Below are 20,603 nucleotides of genomic sequence, written 5' to 3' on the forward strand. Positions count from 1 at the left end.
TATCAAGTGCTGGTGGTTCCAATATCAAGTGCTGGTGGTTATCAAGTGCTGGTGGTTCCAATATCAAGTGCTGGTGGTTCCAATAGCTATCAAGTGCTGCTCCACTATCTCGCTCTGCTCGATAGTGTAGGTTTACTATTACAACATGTCTCAAAAAATGAGATATTTGGAGCTAGTTAAGCCTCCAAGACAAGCGCAAGCTTACAACTCGGTAAGCTTACACTGGCGCCGGTATCACTCAACAGATATAGAAAATCTCAAAAAGCAGTCTGACTCGACCGAAAGCGACAATTCAGTATTAGCCACTGGTGTTATTGATAAGGAGAGCAATGAAGTCCTATTATACTATTCGTTTGCTGGTTCTCAAAATTTAGCAAGACAGTATCTTTCTAGACTTGTATCACCAAAAATTACTAGTGACAATTTACGAAAAAGGGTTGAAAAAGTGTCCTCGCCATTACCCAAGGATGCCTCAATTACTGAGTTGGTGCCGTTACCTAGAGATAGTGGCGCTTTTGTGAAATTCAAATATCCTCCATTGGTGGCAGCAAAGGACTTCTTAAACGAGATAAGACTGAACGTCATCGAATACGATAATAAAAGGCTCGATAACATTTTCAAGCGAGTGTTCAACTATGTCTGGAATAAATCTCCTCAAGTCTATACTGTTAAGGGAGTACCTTGGATTGAGGATTTGAAAAGGTTCCCAAGTGCCAAACTCGGCATAACATACGAAGGAAACCCACTTACAGAAGAAGAATTATATGTCTTGTTTAGAAGGTACGGTTTGATTGATGATATCAAAGTTTCAGCAAATGGTGGCGGAGGCGCAGCAGCATCATACGTGTTCTTTCACAATGTTAGGTCAGCTACTTGTGCTAAGCATTGTATTACTGGTATGGAATTGAATCATGGTGAAACCACAATCCATATACAATACGTTCCAGTTAAAAAGACCAATTTCTTGGTGAAAATGATCATGGATCATACAAAAATTGCATTGCCTATAATATTAGCTCTTTTAGCAACTTTTGCAGTTTTGATATTTGATCCAATTAGAGAGAGGTTCATACAATATAAAATAACCCATAGTGGCCACATTTTGGATCAGTATAGAGACAGCAGATTGTTCAAGTTGTTTTACGTTCCTTACAAGAAACTCACTGATGCGGTTTCCAGCAGTTATGATTACATAGATAATCAACTACATGAGGTAGCTGGAGTCAAAGTTAAGAATTCTGGAGATGATTATGATGATACCAGTGACGATGGAAATTCTACTTCAACAATGCAAGAAAGAAAGCTAGAAAGTAATATGCTTTGGCAAGAGCGGTTTGAGAAATCTAAACAATTGAAATTATGGATAAAAGAGAATATTGATACGTTTATCATTGTAAAAGGTCCACCGGGATCAGGAAAAGAAGAATTTGTTTTTGATCATACATTGGCATCTGATGCAAAACTAAAGAAACGAGTCTTGTTTTTAGATTGTGACGAGTTTAGTAAAGCGAGATCAGAGAATAGTCTTATAGGTCACGTTGCTTCACAATTGGGTTATTTCCCTGTTTTTACATGGACCAACACGATTTCTCAGTTTGTTGATTTGGGAGTTCAAGGTTTAACTGGACAAAAATCTGGATTGAGTGAAAGTAAAGAAACACAATTAAAGAATATGTTTGGCTTGACTACTCAAGCAATTAGGCATATTACAGATACCGATTACCAGCGATATGTCCAATCAGTTGAAAAAAGAAACCGTAAATTGAAAGATGATGAAAAGATTGAAGTTTTGAAACAAGAAGAATTTTTGACTCAATTTCCTGAATCGAAACCAATTATTGTTATCAATAAGTTTTCCAGGAGAGCCGATATTTCATCAAATGATTTCATATACCCATTAATTGCCGATTGGGCATCCGGATTGATTCAAAATAATATTGCACATGTTATATTCCTGACTGCTGATGTGGGATCACTTCAACATTTGACCGATGCCTTACCTAATCAAGTGTTCAAGACAATATCTCTAAGCGATGCTTCCATAGCAAGCTCAAAGCAGTATATTTGTGACGCTTTGAAGCTCAACGATACAGTTGCTTTGGATAGATGTATTGCGCCATTAGGTGGTCGTATGTTGGATTTGCAGGCTTTTATCCGTCGTATCAAGTCGGGAGAACATCCACCACAAGCAATTGAAGAGATGGTCACCCAAGCTGCTGAACTAATTACCACTGTTTTCCTCCAAGGACACAAATTTCACAATGATGATACCGTTTGGAATCCGTCACAAGTTTGGTTGATTATGAAGCTATTACTGAAATCAGATGCAATAAGCTATGACAGTTTAGTCAAACTGCCATTATTCAAAAAATCCCAACAAACTTTAGATACTTTAACAGCATTGGAGAAGTACGATTTGATTTCATTAGAAAGAGATAAAGGTGTATTGGATAAGATATCTACAGGACGACCACTCTTCAAAGCAGCATTTGAGAACATTGTACTGGATGTTAGGATTTGGAAGTTATACGAAACTGAATATTTGACCAACTTAATTGCTATCGAAGTTGCCAAATTGACCAAATTTGAAAATGAATTGACCAGTATTTATAAGATTGGTAAGATTAATGGGAAAATTGATGGCAGGATTGATTATTTATCTAGAAAGATTGAAGGCTCAAATAAGAATATTGAGGCGTATGAGAAGGAAATCAAAGAAATAGCTTCTTTCAATGTTGAGCGAAAGCATAATTCATTTCTAGGTATATTTTAATTGCTGATGATGGTAATGATGGTGATGATGATAATAATGATTATAATGCTTTTTTTTATTTTTATTTTTATTTTTATTTTTATTTTAGTAGTAAATTATTCAACATTTCATACACAATTCGCCTTCTTAAAGTTTTCATATCTGTTTGCGAATAGTTCAACTCCTTATTTTCAGCAATGTATCTTGCTGCGACTAATGTAAAAACTCCACAATCTGTGCCATTTCGTTGCTGCGGAGCTTTTCTTGAAGGAACCAATTTATAAGTTATTGAATCACGACCTAGTCTTTGAGCTTCTTTATCCATATACATTTGTAGATTTGAAACGGCTTCGATATTGCCTCTTCCTGAACCATCTAATGAATCATAATACACTATACTCTTCTCTTTATTGTCAATCACAGCTAGAGCCCAATGAGTGTTATGAATATTAACAGGAACCAAAATTTTTTCCATTGTGAACAAATCCAATTTTTTCCTCTTTGCCCATCTTTCAACTCCCTTGTATCCTCGTTCCTCTAAAGTTGTATAAAAATGTGTTGTCCATCCAAATATACGGGGAATTTCTTGCATTATCAAATTGATATAAAAATCTATTGCATTGTCATTTAACCATCGATTATCTTTTAGTGTTTGTATATCGCCTGCTACTAATTCGATGCTATATTTAACAACATACAATTTTCTTGGATTCGATTCCCAAGCTTGATAAACTTGCTTTAATTGCTCATCGGTCAATTTTTGAACTGCAGTGGTTGTTGTGCTTGTTTCTAATCTCTTTTTTGTTATCAAGTCTTGAATTTTAGCTTGAGTTTGTTCAAAAGTTGACGTGATCTTCTCCTTGCGAATGTTTGAAATAAGAGTATCCAATATTGAAGGTGATGTGGTAGATAGGAGTTTAGTATGCGCATAGTAATTTAGTACCGATTCTTGGTATTTTGTTATAGGTTTTGGTGGTATGCCGAATTGACCAATGCTGGACAGTGCTGTTGAAGTAGCTTTAACCATGTTGGACAGTGCTGTTGTAGCTTTAACCATGTTGGATAAAACAGTAGCTGCGGGAAGATTATACTGGATTGGTTTTGCAATTGAAAAGTCTGTGCCATATTGGGAAGAAACTGGTTTAGCATTGGATTGTAATCTTTTGATAGCCATCCCTCGTAGCGCCCGACCAACATTTTGCATCTCGTCGTGTCTATCATGTTCCAGTGAGCTTAAAGTCCAATTCCCACCATCACCAAAACCAAAACCATCACCAAAACCATCACCATCGTAGTCAACCAAGATACTGTTTTCACGTAGTCGCGGAGATGTTTGTTTATTTACCAAGTGGTAATCGTTTGTGATGAAATCTTGTTTGCTGATAATCTCTATATCTGAAATGTCGTTAGATTTTGATTCATTGTTTAGCATCTTTGTTTGCTGGACATTCTTTTCGAGCAGCTGCTTGTATAAAAAAGGGTTATGCCTACTGCAATTCCCTAGTAGCGATAATAGATAAACTTTTAAACAAGATACAACTCGATTGATAAAGCCCCAAACCTCTTCTACCAGGGACGTTTTCGCCAGCTGTTGATTATCAAATAATTGCCTTACATCAATATGACCATCTTCTTCTATAAATATCCTCTCATTACGTACTATAGGGTTACCATTGTACATTTGTAACTAACCGTTTCTATATCCCAAAGCTCATTGAATCAAAGGTCCGCTTGAAGTTTTTGTGCAACAAAATCTGAAATTTTTCACCCAATGGTTGGTGAACTTGGTAGCGTTTGGTAAGTATAAGGAGAGTTTGTTGTACAGAGATGAAGGTGATGTGCTAAAGATGAACTGGTGGTGTGCTAAAGATGAATTGGTGGTGTGTTGGTGATGTGCTGGTGATGATATTTTGATGTTTCAAAGTGTGCCTTGGGGGAAGAGGGGGGGGAAGTCTGTTTTCAAGTGTTTAAACAGGGGGTAGCTAACACTTGGTAGCCTAGTCGCTATCGAGGAACGAGATAGTGAGTAGTCCCTACCTCTATGGGTTAGCCTACCTCTATGGGCTAACCTACAGCTATAGACCCACTATCGGGGAACAAGATGGTGAGTAGTCCCTACCTCTATGGGTTAGCCTACCTCTATGGGCTAACCTACAGCTATAGACCCACTATCGGGGAACAAGATGGTGAGTAGTCCCTACCTCTATGGGTTAGCCTACCTCTATGGGCTAACCTACAGCTATAGACCCACTATCGGGGAACAAGATGGTGAGTAGTCCTCTACCTCCTTAGGATAACCTACCTCTATGGGTTAGTCTACCTCTATGGACCCACTAAGGGACGAGATAGTGAGTAGTCCCTACCTCTATGGGTTAACCTACCTCTATGGGCTAACCTACCTCCTTAGGAGAACCTACCTCTATGGGTTAGCCTATCTCCTTAGGAGAACCTACCTCTAAGATAATATAGTTTATACTACTATACTAATCAGAGCAAAAGCGAGATACCTTACTCTCTAGACTAGACTAGTGAAACGAGTCTCTACTCTCTATAGACTACTCTAGTCTCTACTCTCTATAGACTACTCTAGTCTCTAGTCTCTCTAGTCTCTCTAGTCTCTACTTTCTAGTCTCTCTAGTCTCTACTTTCTAGTCTCTCTAGTCTCTACTTTCTAGTCTCTCTAGTCTCTACTTTCTAGTCTCTCTAGTCTCTACTTTCTAGTCTCTCTAGTCTCTACTTTCTAGTCTCTCTAGTCTCTACTCTTACTTTTGACAAGACTCGTTTCACTCGTCTAGTCCCTAGTCTATTATTCTGCTCTCTCCTTTCCATCATCTATACCCCTTTTGGGCTAACAAAGTCAAAGGAAATTTCATTCTCTACACTGTTTTCTCTAGTCTCACTAACTTTTACTTCTTCTCTTTGTAGACTATCGAGCAAAGCAATTGACTATCGAGCAAAGCGATTGACTATTGAGCAAAGCAGTTGACTATCGAGCAAAGCGAGATAGTCCACACTCTCTATCTACATTCTAGCTACACTCTATCTACACTCTATCTACAATCTAGCTACACTCTATCTACAATCTATCTACAATCTATCTACTCTCTATCTACTCTCTATCTACTCTCTATCTACTCTTTCTATCTACTCTTTCTATCTACTCTTTCTATCTACTCTTTCTATCTACTCTTTCTATCTACTCTTTCTATCTACTCTTTCTATCTACTCTTTTCATAGACTATCTCGCTTTGCTCAATAGTCTATCTCCTTTCTCTGCAGACTATCCAACTACATTTCATTTACGATATATATTACACAAGGAATTGAAATAATTTAAAAGTAAAAGTTTACCATATAAATATTGATTAAGCCAAATACATGATAAACTAAGCCAAATACAAATTAATCATCTGCAGACTATCTTTGGTCTCTTTATAGACTATCTCGCTTTGCTCGATAGTCTATATCTACCAATTAGTAAAATAACATGCAATAAAAGTATATATATAGAAAATATTCACACCCCTTTTGCATTTGCAATCACACAGAAAAGCCATTGCTACCCTTATCTCATAAAAAGTCATTGCTCTACAGCGACAATACCGACTAGCTTGTTACAACACTCTTGAGCAGATAGTACCAAAGAGTACTAAAGAGCAACTAGTTCATAGTAACTAGTTCATAGTAACTAATTAATAGTAATTAGTCACTAAGCTCCACTATCTCGCCTTACTCAATAGTGTTGCTATATTTTGCCGCATGAAAGGCGGCTCATAACCACTGTTTCCTGGCTTGTTATTAGACTCTTGACCAGATAACTAGCCAGTAGTGACCAAATAGAAACTAGTCAATATAAATTAGTTGATAGTAACTAGTCAGTAAGATCCACAATGGAGCAGAGCGAGATAGTGTCGCTCAATGATGTCGCTCGATAGTGTCGCTCGATAGTGTCGCTCTATAGTGTCGCTCAATGATGTCGCTCGATAGTGTCGCTCAATGATGTCGCTCTATAGTGTCGCTCAATGATGTCGCTCTATAGTGTCGCTTGAAAATGTTGGTATAGATAGTGTCGCTCAGTAATGTCGCTCGATAGTGTCGCTCGATAGTATCGGTGTAGACAATGTCAATAGTGTCGATAGTGTCGATATTGTCGATAGTTAGTGCTGCTCCACTATCTCGCTTCGCTCGATAGTGTCGCTCGATAGTGTCGCTCGATAGTGTCGCTTGATGATGTCGCTCGATAATGTCGCTCGCACGTGGGCGAAATATTGCATTAATTTTTCATCAAATCTAAAGAGAACTAATTAATTTTATATAGAAGGTACCAACACCAACGTAAAACAAAGTCTAAAGTTAAGTGGACAAGAAAAACTGGTTAATAAAAGGTGTTTGAAAAGTGATTTTTGGTAGCAATTGACTAACCGTTTTCAAGTATCTCTTATTTTTTTTTGTTTGGCATTTTATTAGGCGGTTGAAATAATTTTTGAATCCTATGGTTATGCTGGCAAGTAAGGATTCAAAAGGTGCAACTACTCTTGAAGAAGAAGGACAAGGACAAGGACAAGGACAAGGTACGAAAATGTTATTTAGCACGAAACTTGAGACTGAAACCTATCCTGAATGGAAGGACTACTACATCAAGTACAATCACTTGAAGAAATTGTTAAAAGAAGGTGTAATCTTGAAGAATAACTGGACAGATAAAGATGAGCAAAACTTTGTTTGCGCTTTGGATGAAAATTTGGAAAAAGTGTTTACTTTCCAACGTAACAAGTTTGACGAATTGAGTGAAGAGTTGAATAAATTGCAAGTTGAAACCGAAGCTGTTGATTCTTTTAATGTCGATGAGTTTTCCAAAAAATTGGATAACTTGTTAAATGAAGCTCAAAATTTGGAGCGTTTCCAAAGATTCAACTATACGGGATTTATCAAAATTGTTAAAAAGCACGATAGAATTCACCCTGGGTACTCAGTCAAACCTTTGCTAAATGTTAGATTGAAGAATTTGCCTTTCCATTCAGAAGACTATTCACCATTGTTGTACAAAATCGGTACCTTGTTCCAATTCTTAAGAGACAACTATGAGGTAGACCAATCGTTATCCAAATTATCCTCATTCAATGATGGGTCCTTGAGTGGCGAATTCCAATCGTTTAAATTTTGGATCCATCCCGATAATTTGATGGAGGTGAAAACTACAATTTTGAGACATTTACCTGTATTGATTTACAATTCCAAGCATAAGAATGGCAATGGCAATAATGATGATGATGACGATGATGACGACGACGACTATGAAGATGAGAATGACCCTGAAGGAAATGGAAGACATAAAGTAACTCAAACTGATCAAACCATCAATTGCCTATACTTTGATGACAAAAACTTTAGCCTTTACAATCACAAATTAACCAAATTAAATAATTCAGCAACATTGAGAATTCGATGGATTGGGAAACTATCCGATAAGCCAAAGATCACAATGGAAAAGAAACAATTTGATGTTAATTCCAATTTTCATATTGATGATAAAATTGAATTGAGACAAAAGTATATTAATCAATTTGTTATAAACAAGACTATACCTCCCAAATTTCTCAAGATTAATGATGAATCAAAAGTCAAGAGTTTACTCAAATTTATGGACGATAACAATTTACAGCCGGTATTGCGTACCACATACAAGAGAACAGCATTTCAAATACCTGGAGACGATAAAATTAGAATCATCATTGATTCAAATTTGACATTTATCAGAGAAGATTCATTTGACCCGCAATTGCCCATTAGAGACCCCAAGCAATGGCACCGCTTGGATTTGGACAATTCTATAAATGGACAACAATTTTTAAGAAAAGGAGAATATAACAAGTTCCCCTTTTCAACTATGGAAATAAAGATCAAAAAATCCTCAGTCAAGAATTTCAAAAAGTTGCAATGGATTAACGAATTGATTAATAGTTCTCATTTGGTCAAAGAGATACCCAATTTCTCTAAATTTATTCATGGTATTGCTATATTGTTTTTGGAAGATGAAAAATTGGATAATATTCCAATGTGGTTCAATGAGTTGGAAGGAGATATTAATGATGATTTATTAAAGGTACCACAAAAGATTAATAATGAGGGCATCACTGAGATAAGTCACGACGATAACTTATCTCGGTTTAAATCGATGATTTTAAAGAATAAAACATCCAATTTCCAACCCAGATCTGCTTCTTTTTCGGGAAGTTTATTATATAAAGAAGATGGGGAAGAAGAGTTTGATGGTAAAAAAATCAAACCAATTGAAGAGGAACAAGAGCAACAACAACAACAACAACAGGACTCCAAGGTGCCAATCAAGAAGTTACAAGATGAGCAACATCAACAACAGATCAATTTCACTACTGATGATCAATCTTCAGACTTTGATGAAGATGAAGAAGACGAAGAAGAAGATGATGATGAAGAAGGTATTGGTAAATCTGGTAAGTCGTTATCTAGGATTAGGAATTTATCAACCCAATTCTCCAAATTGGCTGGTGTTGACTCTGAGGATGAAGAGATTGATTTACCACCTGGTGTTGTGAAGCCAGAGCAATGGATTAAAAACATGGGACCAATCAAGATTGAACCAAAAGTCTGGCTTGCCAACGAACGTACATTCAACAGATGGTTACATGTGACGCTATTATTATCATCGTTGACTTTTATTATTTACAATTCACAAAACAGCTCCAACTTCAAAAACTTGAGTCTTTACTTGGCTTGGTTCTATTTTTTGTTAACAATATTTAGTTGTTTGTGGGCATACTACATTTACATTACCAGAAGAGGAATTATTTTGGAAAGAAGCAGTAAACATTTAGATAACTCTGTTGGTCCATTAATTGTAGCATTTGGCTTGATGACAGCTTTGGTGGTGAATTTTATATTTGGATGGAGAAACTTGAATTTGAATGTCAATGATGAGTTTTATGTGAATAATCCATTACATAGGAAAGTACATGAGTTTATAGTAACTATGGTCAATTAGAAAGAGAGATTGTATAGTGTATTATGTATACATCGACACTAGCGAGCGACACTAGAGAGCGACACTAGAGAGCGACACTATCGAGCAGAGCGAGATAGTGTGGCACAACACTTGGTAACTTGTCATAATTCTGACTAGCTCGTTGCTCCACTACCTCGCTTTGCTCGATAGTGGAGCATACTATCGACACGATCTCGCTCTGCCCGATAGTGGAGCACAACATTGACTAGCTCGTTAAGTCACTGACTAGCTCGTTATAACACTAAGTAACTTGTTATAACACTGACTAACTTGTTACTACACTACCTCGCTTTACTCGATAGTGGAGCACACTATCGACACTATCTCGCTTTGCTCGATAGTAGAGCACACTATCGACACTATCTCGCACTGCTCGATAGTGGGCACAACACTGACTAGCTCGTTATAACACTGACTAGCTCGTTATAACACTGACTAGCTCGTTATAACACTGACTAACTCGTTATAACACTGACTAACTCGTTACTACACTATCTCGCTTTACTCGATAGTAGAGCACACTATCGACACTACCTTGCTTTGGCCAATAGTGGGACTAACTCGTTACTCCACTATCGACACTATCTCGCTTTGCTCGATAGTAGAGCACACTATCGACACTATCTCGCACTGCTCGATAGTGGGCACAACACTGACTAGCTCGTTATAACACTGACTAGCTCGTTATAACACTGACTAGCTCGTTATAACACTGACTAGCTCGTTATAACACTGACTAACTCGTTATAACACTGACTAACTCGTTACTACACTATCTCGCTTTACTCGATAGTAGAGCACACTATCGACACTACCTTGCTTTGGCCAATAGTGGGACTAACTCGTTACTCCACTATCGACACTATCTCGCTTTGCTCGATAGTAGAGCACACTATCGACACTATCTCGCTTCGCTCGATAGTAAAGCACACTAACACTATGTAGCTCGTTACAACACTATCTCGCTCCGCTCGATAGTGTCACTCCGCTCGGTAGTGTCGATATTCGCTTCTTTAGGTAAAAATCGGTGATTATATCCATGTACTGCATGTAGATCCCTTATTCAAACCACGGTGGTTTTTCAATTTTTTTTTTCAACATCAACTAGCATTAAGAAACTGTTGGTCTTTGTTGACAGGGTATACCTTGATATTGTTCTTTTCCTGAGTGTAACTTGCCTGAAAGTATAACAACGATGTCATTGAATATAACATTATATACAATATCGGCTTTGCTAATATTAGATAACGAAGGTAACAGATTATATGCTAAATATTACACTCCATCGCTAGAAGGATCAGTAGGTACAGGGAATAAGGAAACTGCTCTGAGCAAACAGAATTCCAGATCGAAACAAGCTGCTTCTGCTGCTTCTGCTGCCTCTGCTGCTTCTGCTGCTTCTGCGTCATTGCAAAAGGAACAACAGTTGAAATCAGAAAAGGCACTTTTTTCGAAAATCAACAAGGTCCATCAGGATATCCTCCTATACGACCAGCAAATTATAGTGTACAAGCAAATCAACGATGTCACAATGATTCTTCTTTCTCCAATCAGCGAGAACGAGTGTCTTTTATTTTCTACTTTGAGCAATTTGATCGAAGCATTAACGATATTACTTAACAATAATGTAGATAAACTGACAATCATAACTCATTACGATTTGGTGACATTAGCAATTGACGAGACTATTGATGACGGGATCATCATTGAGTACGATCCAGCTACAATCGTCAGTCGAGTGACTAATGCACCAATCAATAACCCTACTGTTGTCGATTTGAAGAATATTGATATTAGTGAAAAGGGACTATTCAATGCTTTGAGTTTTGCTAGTAAGAAGCTTGGTGAGAGATTACAGCAAGGTCTATAGAAGCTCGGTGCAAGACTCGACGTTAGAGCTGGTACTATCGAGCAATGTGAGATAGTGGAGCACAACACTTTGTAACTTGTTATAACACTATCGAGCAATGTGAGATAGTGGAGCACAACACTTTGTAACTTGTTACAACACTATCGAGCAATGTGAGATAGTGGAGCACAACACTTTGTAACTTGTTACAACACTATCTTGCTCTGCTCGATAGTGTTGCTCGATAGTGGAGCACAACACTTGGTAACTTGTTACAACACTATCTCGCTCTGCTCGATAGTGTTGCTCGATAGTGGTGCTAGAGCTAGTGCTGGTGCCGAAATGTGTATAAGTTCTTCTTAGCAGACACTTGTAAAGCTCGATTTGATATATTTGTATTGCGCGCACTAAATAAACCTTTTACTCATTAGTAGACATTTTATATAGAACAGTAAGAGTGAATAAACAAGTATACAGATACTGGTGATATATTGATGATGGAGGATTCATTCAACTTTTCGCTTCTACGAATATCGATTGCCCAGATTCTTAAGGCACACGGTGTTGATAAGTGTAAGCCGTCCTTGTTAAATATAGTTACCGACATATATATTGAATTTTTCACTCGATTAGTACAAGAATCCATCAAATGTAGTCATCTACGTATAAGTAGCAATGAGCCAGAACTACAGGATGTTATGCAATCTATGATCAATATTGGATTTATCAAGGCAAGATTTCCGTTGCGTATTCATGATGAGTATTTCAAAGAAGATGAAGAATACAATACAAAATCTGTCAACTCATTCCGTGACTGGGTATTCAAGAGTTTTGGGTTTTCAGTGGCGAGTAAATTGAACCAAGTCCCTCAAGGGTTGGTTAATGGGTTGGTAGAGAAGAGAAAATTGGATCTTGATGATGCTGCGGAAACAGAAGCCGAGAAGAGAAGGAGGAAGCATAAGGAAAGACAAGAGTTTTATAATCAGTTGAAATTAAATGATGATCAACAGAAACAGGCAGAGGAGGATCTTAGAAAACGGGAGGAAGAAGAGGAGAAAGAGAAGGAGAGGGACAATGTAAGGAGTGAGGTGATAGAGTCTCAATCTGAGCAGGATAAACAGCAATTGAAAAATATGAAATGGTTGAATTACTTGCTAGAGAAAGACTTGAAATTAGGACATGATTTGAAATTCTTTAATGCTAATGAGTTCATTGCTGGCGAGTTTCTCAAGTTTCAAAATAATAAGGAGGTCCACCCGATGGCAGGTGACAGCACCAGCAATAGTGGATTTAGTGACAAGGATGATTACTATTTGGTGAGTGAGATACCGAAACATCAATTTTCGGAAGAAGATGAAACGTCAACCGTAGCGAAAGCTAAGGAAAAAGAGAAGGAGAGTGAAGGAACTGTTAATGAGAAGATTATTGCTGATGAGGCGGTAGTCCGTGAGTATTTACCTTATAAATTGAAGTATCCAGATGCATTATTATCTGACACTATCGAGCGAAGCAACACTGACTGAAACTATCGTCACTATCGAGCAGAGCGAGATAGTGGAGCAACACTGACTGACGCTATCGTCACTATCGAGCAGAGCGAGATAGTGGAGCAACACTGACTCGATAGTCAATCGCTTTTATCTCGCTTCGCTCGATAGTGGAGCAACACTGACTCGATAGTCAACCGCTTTTATCTCGCTTCGCTCGATAGTGGAGCAACACTGACTCGATAGTCAACCGCTTTTATCTCGCTTCGCTCGATAGTGGAGCAACACTGACTCGATAGTCAACCGCTTTTATCTCGCTTCGCTCGATAGTGGAGCAACACTGACTCGATAGTCAACCGCTTTTATCTCGCTTCGCTCGATAGTGGAGCAACACTGACTCGATAGTCAACCGCTTTTATCTCGCTTCGCTCGATAGTGGAGCAACACAGACTAACACTAACTTACAGCACCATTGACTAGGTTGCTGAGTCACGTGGCTAAAGTAACTTTTAAACAAACATTGTTTTTTTATTTATTATAGATTTGTTTCTATCTTGATACCTGTAAGAATTTATCTCATGAGGGTACCAGAGTAGTTAAAAGATTAGAATGGTTGAATGCGATAGCATTGATACGTGAGAAATAGGCTTCAAAAATTGGTACATTCTATTAAATAAAATAAAATAAAATAAACAAAATACACAATCCAAATTGTTGTTCAACTATGAGCTCATTTTGATCTTTTAGCTCAATCTTTAGTTTCTAGAGTTTATTGAATTGATCGGATGATGATTGACAAAAGTAGAAAATGTAATTACGTCGCATGTTTTTCATCTAAACCCCATCTTTAGTTGTTTCCTCTCGTATATCCCCTCTTTCTATCGAGCAGAGCGAGATAGTGGAGCACCACTTTGCACCACTTTGTATCACTTTCTGATAGACATATGAAAAGAAATTGCTCCAAGGGCAGAAATAAAGAGAAATTGCTCCAAAGGCAGACATATAAAAAGAAATTGCTCTGCGTTTGGGGCTCTGCGTTTTGGGCTCTGCGTTTTGGGCTCTGATAGGCATATAAAGAGAAATTGCTCTGCTCTTTGATAGCAGCAGATAATAGTAGAAGCTAGTTAGTGTAGGCTATACTATCTCGCTCTACTCGATAGTATAGCCTACACATTAAGGCGATAATGTCAAATTAAATAGTGGGTGTTTGATGATGGTATGTTTCCGAGTTGTTTTTGAGTTGCATCCGAACTGTTTAGCTCAACTAGTTAACCTGGTTAGTACCACTGGTTCAAATGGGTCTACTAGGTTATTTAGATAAATTAGTTGCATAGATCACGTGTAAACAACTCGAAACCCAAGTGTTCCCCAAAACAAAAAAGAACACGACTAACAAAATGAGAGACAAGGCATGTTAGAGACTACTGTTACTGAGTAGATAAGAGTTACATACCGGAGTAGATGAGAAATTACAATTACACATGTTAGTACAAGACAATTGTTATATATACTTGTGTTGTGTTGTGTAGTGACACATATTAATATTCAAGATTCTAGTTGACAGGATAGATATAAATTGAAATTTTCTAGACTAGATGGGTTACGCGTCTTAATTTAACCTAAAACGGAAATCACGGAAAATGATCCCGAAGCAGAAGAAAAAAAAGAAATTTTAAATTAACTCAATAAAGCAATATGAATTTTTCATCTCTCGGCGGTTAATCAAAGAGTCAACGGAAAGTGATAAGACTCGAAAGGTAATAAATAGTTGAAACAATCTACCTAATTCTCCCCGAAACATATTGGGATCTAGAGGAATAGCTCTTTCTTTTTTTCTTTTGGCAACGTTACAAGAATTTGTTAGGTTGATCTAATCGTGAAGGTTAATTTTTATCTTAATAGGGGTAATATTATTAGCTACTACATAATTTAAGGAACATTAAGAACTACATATAAGTACATAAACACGTCAACCCCCCCCCCTTATTTAATTGACACGTTTGTTATCTTACACGTTTCATAACTTTATATGACATCGGAGGTATAACAACAGGAACCAACTTTTTCGCTACATTATTTGGACATATTCTCTCACGACGAATACTGTCATTTTGCTATTCTTTCTATTTGCTACATCTACCACGCGACCAACTGATACCAAAATATTTTTCAGATTTTTCATCCCCCATTAAAGTATAGTTGCACAACTCACAACCCACAATTCACAACCCACACCATGATTAACAAGAACCTTCATTTAAACTTGAAGTTGAACAAGCTAGATTTCAGTGCATCTCCTTCCTCCTCGTCGGCACAACCATTCACACCAATAAACCAAACCACTAGTACTCCATTGGAAGCACCATCACTGCCACATCCAGAGTATCCAAATGCACCACCTTTTAAACGCCAAACCCTGTACCTGTTTTATCAGTCAACCAATTCCTCTCAATCCCAAACACAATTGCCACCTCTACCACCGCCACAACAGCACCAACAACATGGTATATATTTAGACCCATTAGCTAACCAATCAGATGATATACTCACAGATGTCGATGAACCAACTAGTTTCACCCCAGGTAGTGCTCCTAAGAGGCCAAGCCAGTATCCTATGTCCAATAGTGGAAAAAACTCCTCAATCTCAAATTTGTCACTTAATGAAATTAATGTCATGAAGTATAATCAACAGCAGCAGCAGCAGCAACAGCAACAGCAACAGCAACAACTACAAAAGGAGAATGGATCGGTGAGATCTCATTCTTCGCTGGTAAGTTTGCGCAAACAATCATTGACTAGAAACAATTCAAATAACTGGTTACACGTGGGTAACATATATAGTCTCAGACCCAATAGTTCTAGTTCTAGTTATAACTATGGCTATGGTGTTACTAATAGCGTCAGCGGAATAAATTCTGCCACTGCTATTACCAATGATACAGAAATTCCCGATTTCAATACCAGTACCGACTCATTGGTGGATTATGCACCACCGGCGATGAGTTTTAGAACATCGACATTTACATCCTCGTCGTCCAATTATAATGGTACAACTCCCATAAATACCAATTTCCCTGTTTCTGCAGGAGGAAATAATGGCGGCATTCAGCAATACTCTCAATTCCCTCAATTACAGCAATCTAATTTATTAGCAAATGGACAATTGAACTCAACAATGCCAGATTATCATATCAACACGCCTCCTTCTTCACATAGAGGTTCTGTTAATACACCAGTAACCATCCACAGTCATGGGGTGATGCCCAATTTGAATACACCAACACAGCCACAGGTTATCCAGTACGATCCTATTGCACTTGGTCAAAATCATCAGCCTTCAAGTGATATTTATTTGAGTTTGAGAAGGAACCAAAGCTCATCGAGTTCTTCTTCCGGATCTACAAGGTATATAAACACTGAGAATGCCAATATTCAAGCATTTAACGCGTTGAATGGTAGAAGCTGTTCCAATAGCAATGGCAATTATGCGAATAACTTTGTTTTGAACTCGCCATTTAGACCTGCTGTTGCAACACCGGGTGATGAGTATTTTGTCAATGGGTTTAATCAATCACAAAGTCAAATGGGCCAGCTGAGTCTGAGTCTGAGTCAACTGAGTTTGAACCAGCAACAGAACCAAGGCGATGAGACGGATTGTGAGAGAATCAATCTTCCAACGAGTGTTTCACTTAATGAAAAGAAGAGAGATTCACTAAAGATGAAAAGAGGAATACATTGAGAAGACTACCGAGCGACACTATCGAGCGACACTATCGAGCGACACTATCGAGCAAAGCGAGATGGTGTCGTAACTAGTCAATGTGCTCCACTATCGAGCAAAGCGAGATAGTGGAGAAGTACTGACTAGCTTGTTATAACACTATCTCGCTTTGCTCGATAGTGGCGGATTTAATTGATACAAATATGTACGTATAGAGACAAATATGGGCGATAATATGGCAAACTCTTTTATATAGCACTCTAGGAGGGAGGAGGAAGAGGGATGAATAAACAAAATTGAACAATTTATCAAGACTTATTGGCTATAGTGACTTTGTTACATTGAGTAGCGAGCGCAGCGAGCGAGATAATGGAGCACACTGACTACTCTCTTATCAACACTATCGGACAAAGCGAGATAGTGTTGCTCCACTATCGGAAAAAACGAGATAGTGTATAACGAGCTAGTCAGTACTGTTCCACTATCTACTAGGTGTTTCTCGATAGTGTATAACGAGCTACATAGTGTTGCTCCACTATCTCGCTCTGCTCGATAGTGTCGAGTAGTCAGTGCTGCTCAATAGTGTCGAGTAGTCAGTGTTGTACAATGTTAGAGGCTATCCCATGCGAGTGCAAAAATATTGTAAATATCTGAGATCAACATTACTAGTATCGCTACAAAGTATTGCTCGATAGTGTCATTACTAGTATCGCTAAGCTTTTTCTTTGTAGGATCAGTGTTTCATCTATATTTAGAAGTTGTAGGAAATGAAGCATCAGAAACGAGTTTGATTCATCATCGCCTCATCGCTCGTTCCATTCGCCACATTGCTCGACCCACTCGCCTCATCTCTCGACCCATTCGCCTCATCGCTCACGAACAATTTTGATAGCAAACATTTTTTTCTCTTACACGTTTGAAATAGAATGCGTTTATAAACAGGATAGCTTTATATATATATATATATAAACCTCATTCAAACAAGGTTGAATGGTTCTGTTTGCTGATAGTAGCACTCATTGATAGAGGGTAAATCGTTATATGAATAATGGGAGATATCTTTTCCCAAATTGTGGAAAAGTTCGATTGCAGAGCTCGTTGAATAGTAGTGGTGGTTTTAGGAGAAGGTTTTGTAACAGTGTTGTATTTTGGTTTCCTTGTGGAAAAAGCAAACTTATCACTAGGGAAGGTCAAACAAGAATCAAAGAGGGGATGCCGCTGGATTGGACGCTGCTAAAGCAGACGCTACTTGACCAAACACTGCTGGACGGGACGCTGCTAAATCAGACGCTACTTGACCAAACACTGCTGGACGGGACGCTGCTAAATCAGACGCTACTTGACCAAACACTGCTGGAAGGGACGCTGCTGGATCAGATTGAATCGGTAACATGCCATATTCACCAATTACTGGTAAAAAGGGATGATAGTAATCTTCCTATAAAAGAACAAGAAATAACAGTTGAAACAATGGTTGAAAACGATGATGTGCACAAGTTAAAAAAGGTAAAAAGCTTGCTTGAAAATATTCCTGCAAATGAAGAGATGAACAAGTATGAGCTACAAAATCAACTCAAATCGTACAATATTGCAGATATTCGCAACTTTGAGAAAAGCTTGAAACCAGAAGAAAAGGTACAGTATGTTCAGTCGATAATCAGACAAATTGTCAATTTGTCAATACCAGAAGAAACTTCATCATCATCATCATCATCAAAACCAAAACCAAAACCAAAAGTAGGTCGAGGGAAAAAAGCTAAAGTTGGTCTGTTGAAAAAGGATAAGCTTTTGTCTAATGCAAGACTTGAGCGAATCTATGACTATTGGCAATTGCCACATAATGTGTCACTACCATTAGTCAATCCTTTGAACAATGGCAAATCTACGCCATTTCAATTTTATCTGACACACAATTCTGATAAATCAATACTAAAAGCTCCTAGATTATCAATAACAAAATTGTTGATTGATAATTGGTGTCAGTTGAGAGATTATTATACTATTTTTTCAGGGAACATCAAAGTAAGCAATGCGTATATGGAAAAGGGGTCTCGGCATCATGCAAAGTTGGAAGTTGAATCACATCCAGAATCACAGATTGATTTTAAAAATATTGATGAGTTTCTCATTGAGAATGTTGAGCAGTTGAAATTGAAATTAATAGGGAGTGAAGGTGTAGAAGGTGTAGAAGAAGGCACGGAAATTACTGAGGAGTTGCAACTGTTGATAAATATTGATGATGGGGATTTGTTGGCTATGGATTGGTGTGAAAAGATTGTCTATCGGTTGTTTTCGTTACTTACTAAAGGAGAAGCCAGAGAGATTTTGGTTCATGGGTATATCAGATTCAAGGAAAAGAACTTTGTTGAGCCGATGGGGACTGAAGTTAATGCAGAACAGTTTGAAGATTCCATTCTTGTTAGCGGAGTAGTTGATTTACTTCAATTTTCCAATCCTCGAAACAGGTCCGATTTGAAAATGCTTATTGAAACCAGAGATATGATTAAGTTTGAGTTTAATAGAAATGATGATGATGATAATGACGATAGTCGTAGCTCGATTGTTGATATTTCTTCATTCCTTAAGGAGATGAAAATCATTTTAAAAGATTACAATAAAAAGGAGTTGGCCTTGACTATATGTGATGTCAAATCCAAAACATGGAACGCTTTACCATCATATGACTCTGTTTTACAAGGAGCAAAATTGCAAACCTTTTACTATCGATATTTATTTGAATTATTAAGCCAAGATGAAAAGTTCACATACCAATGTCTCTTGAGAAACGCTGAATTGCGTGGCTTGGATATAGACAAACCATTAAGCTCTTTGGTTGTTTTGAAGATGTTGATAGCCCATTATGATTTATTTTATAAAGATTTTGAAAAATTGAGTAATGGTGAGAATATCGGATTTGAACCATATGATGAATATATCACTCAAGAAAAGAGCAAGGAGAATTCCAGCATCAAGCCATATCCATTTTATCTAATTTTCCAAATGGCAGAGGACTTTTCATTTGATGATAAAAAGCATGAATCATTCTTTGTCAATCTTGAACAGTATACTTTGATGATCAACAACAATTTCGATATTAATCAATATCTTAAGCCACTATTAAAAGTTTGGAAGACTCCACCTACATTAAGGTACTTTGCTGCGCGATCATCTCAGTTTTATCGTATTTTCAACGACTTTGTTAGTGATGAAACTAGAGTAGAGTATCATAATTCAGAAACTGATAAAATCTTCAAAACATTCAAGTACAAGTATTCTAGTGATGAATTGAAGAGTCAAATTAAACAAGCAAGTTCATTTTGGAATGGTGATCTAATACCCAAACCAGTAGATGACTATGGAAAATGTAAAAATTGTGACTTTGCGTCTAAATGTACCATATCATTGAGCCAGGGTTTGGATAAGGGTGAGAATGAGCACGATTATGGTTTGAATATGGGAAAGAAAATGATTGGACCTATGCTTTGCAATTTCTTAAGCGAGAATGGTAATGATGAGAAGAGTAGTAATCGATGTACCTAGCAACACTATCGAGCAGACACTATCGAGCAGACACTATCGAGCAGACACTATCGAGCAGACACTATCGAGCAGACACTATCGAGCAGACACTATCGAGCAGACACTATCGAGCAGAGCGAGATAGTGGAGCACTTGGTAGGTTATTACAAGAAACACTATCGAGCAGAGCGAGATAGTGGAGCACTTGGTAGGTTATTACAAGAAACACTATC

At 37.7% G+C, this 20,603-nt stretch overlaps 7 protein-coding genes across 7 annotated transcripts; 6 read left to right on the top strand and 1 right to left on the bottom strand. All coding sequences in view use genetic code 12, as the record gives it.

The window, feature by feature from the left end:
* Nucleotides 1-157: 157 nt before the first annotated feature.
* KGF56_003410 (uncharacterized protein) lies at nt 158-2,773 on the top strand (the record flags this gene model as incomplete). Its single annotated transcript, XM_049324740.1, has 1 exon — nt 158-2,773. The coding sequence occupies one exon, from the start codon at nt 158-160 to the stop codon at nt 2,771-2,773; it is 2,616 nt and encodes an 871-aa protein (XP_049179522.1).
* A 79-nt stretch (nt 2,774-2,852) lies between these two features.
* Nucleotides 2,853-4,433, bottom strand: ULP2 (SUMO protease; the record flags this gene model as incomplete). The annotated part of the gene is made up of 1 exon (XM_049324741.1): nt 2,853-4,433. The coding sequence occupies one exon, from the start codon at nt 4,431-4,433 to the stop codon at nt 2,853-2,855; it is 1,581 nt and encodes a 526-aa protein (XP_049179523.1).
* A 2,811-nt stretch (nt 4,434-7,244) lies between these two features.
* On the top strand, nt 7,245-9,773 carry VTC3 (vacuolar transporter chaperone; the record flags this gene model as incomplete). The annotated part of the gene is made up of 1 exon (XM_049324742.1): nt 7,245-9,773. The coding sequence occupies one exon, from the start codon at nt 7,245-7,247 to the stop codon at nt 9,771-9,773; it is 2,529 nt and encodes an 842-aa protein (XP_049179524.1).
* A 1,216-nt stretch (nt 9,774-10,989) lies between these two features.
* Nucleotides 10,990-11,664, top strand: KGF56_003413 (coatomer subunit zeta; the record flags this gene model as incomplete). The annotated part of the gene is made up of 1 exon (XM_049324743.1): nt 10,990-11,664. The coding sequence occupies one exon, from the start codon at nt 10,990-10,992 to the stop codon at nt 11,662-11,664; it is 675 nt and encodes a 224-aa protein (XP_049179525.1).
* A 473-nt stretch (nt 11,665-12,137) lies between these two features.
* KGF56_003414 (uncharacterized protein) lies at nt 12,138-13,166 on the top strand (the record flags this gene model as incomplete). Its single annotated transcript, XM_049324745.1, has 1 exon — nt 12,138-13,166. The coding sequence occupies one exon, from the start codon at nt 12,138-12,140 to the stop codon at nt 13,164-13,166; it is 1,029 nt and encodes a 342-aa protein (XP_049179526.1).
* Nucleotides 13,167-15,366: 2,200 nt separating this feature from the next.
* On the top strand, nt 15,367-16,869 carry KGF56_003415 (uncharacterized protein; the record flags this gene model as incomplete). Its single annotated transcript, XM_049324746.1, has 1 exon — nt 15,367-16,869. The coding sequence occupies one exon, from the start codon at nt 15,367-15,369 to the stop codon at nt 16,867-16,869; it is 1,503 nt and encodes a 500-aa protein (XP_049179527.1).
* Nucleotides 16,870-18,321: 1,452 nt separating this feature from the next.
* Nucleotides 18,322-20,391, top strand: DEM1 (Dem1p; the record flags this gene model as incomplete). Its single annotated transcript, XM_049324747.1, has 1 exon — nt 18,322-20,391. One exon carries the CDS (start codon nt 18,322-18,324, stop codon nt 20,389-20,391), a length of 2,070 nt encoding a protein of 689 aa, XP_049179528.1.
* Nucleotides 20,392-20,603: the final 212 nt, after the last annotated feature.

Source organism: Candida oxycetoniae (genome assembly GCF_023343755.2).
Source record: "Candida oxycetoniae strain CBS 10844 chromosome Unknown scaffold35, whole genome shotgun sequence".
NCBI classification, from domain to species: domain Eukaryota; kingdom Fungi; phylum Ascomycota; class Pichiomycetes; order Serinales; family Debaryomycetaceae; genus Lodderomyces; species Lodderomyces oxycetoniae.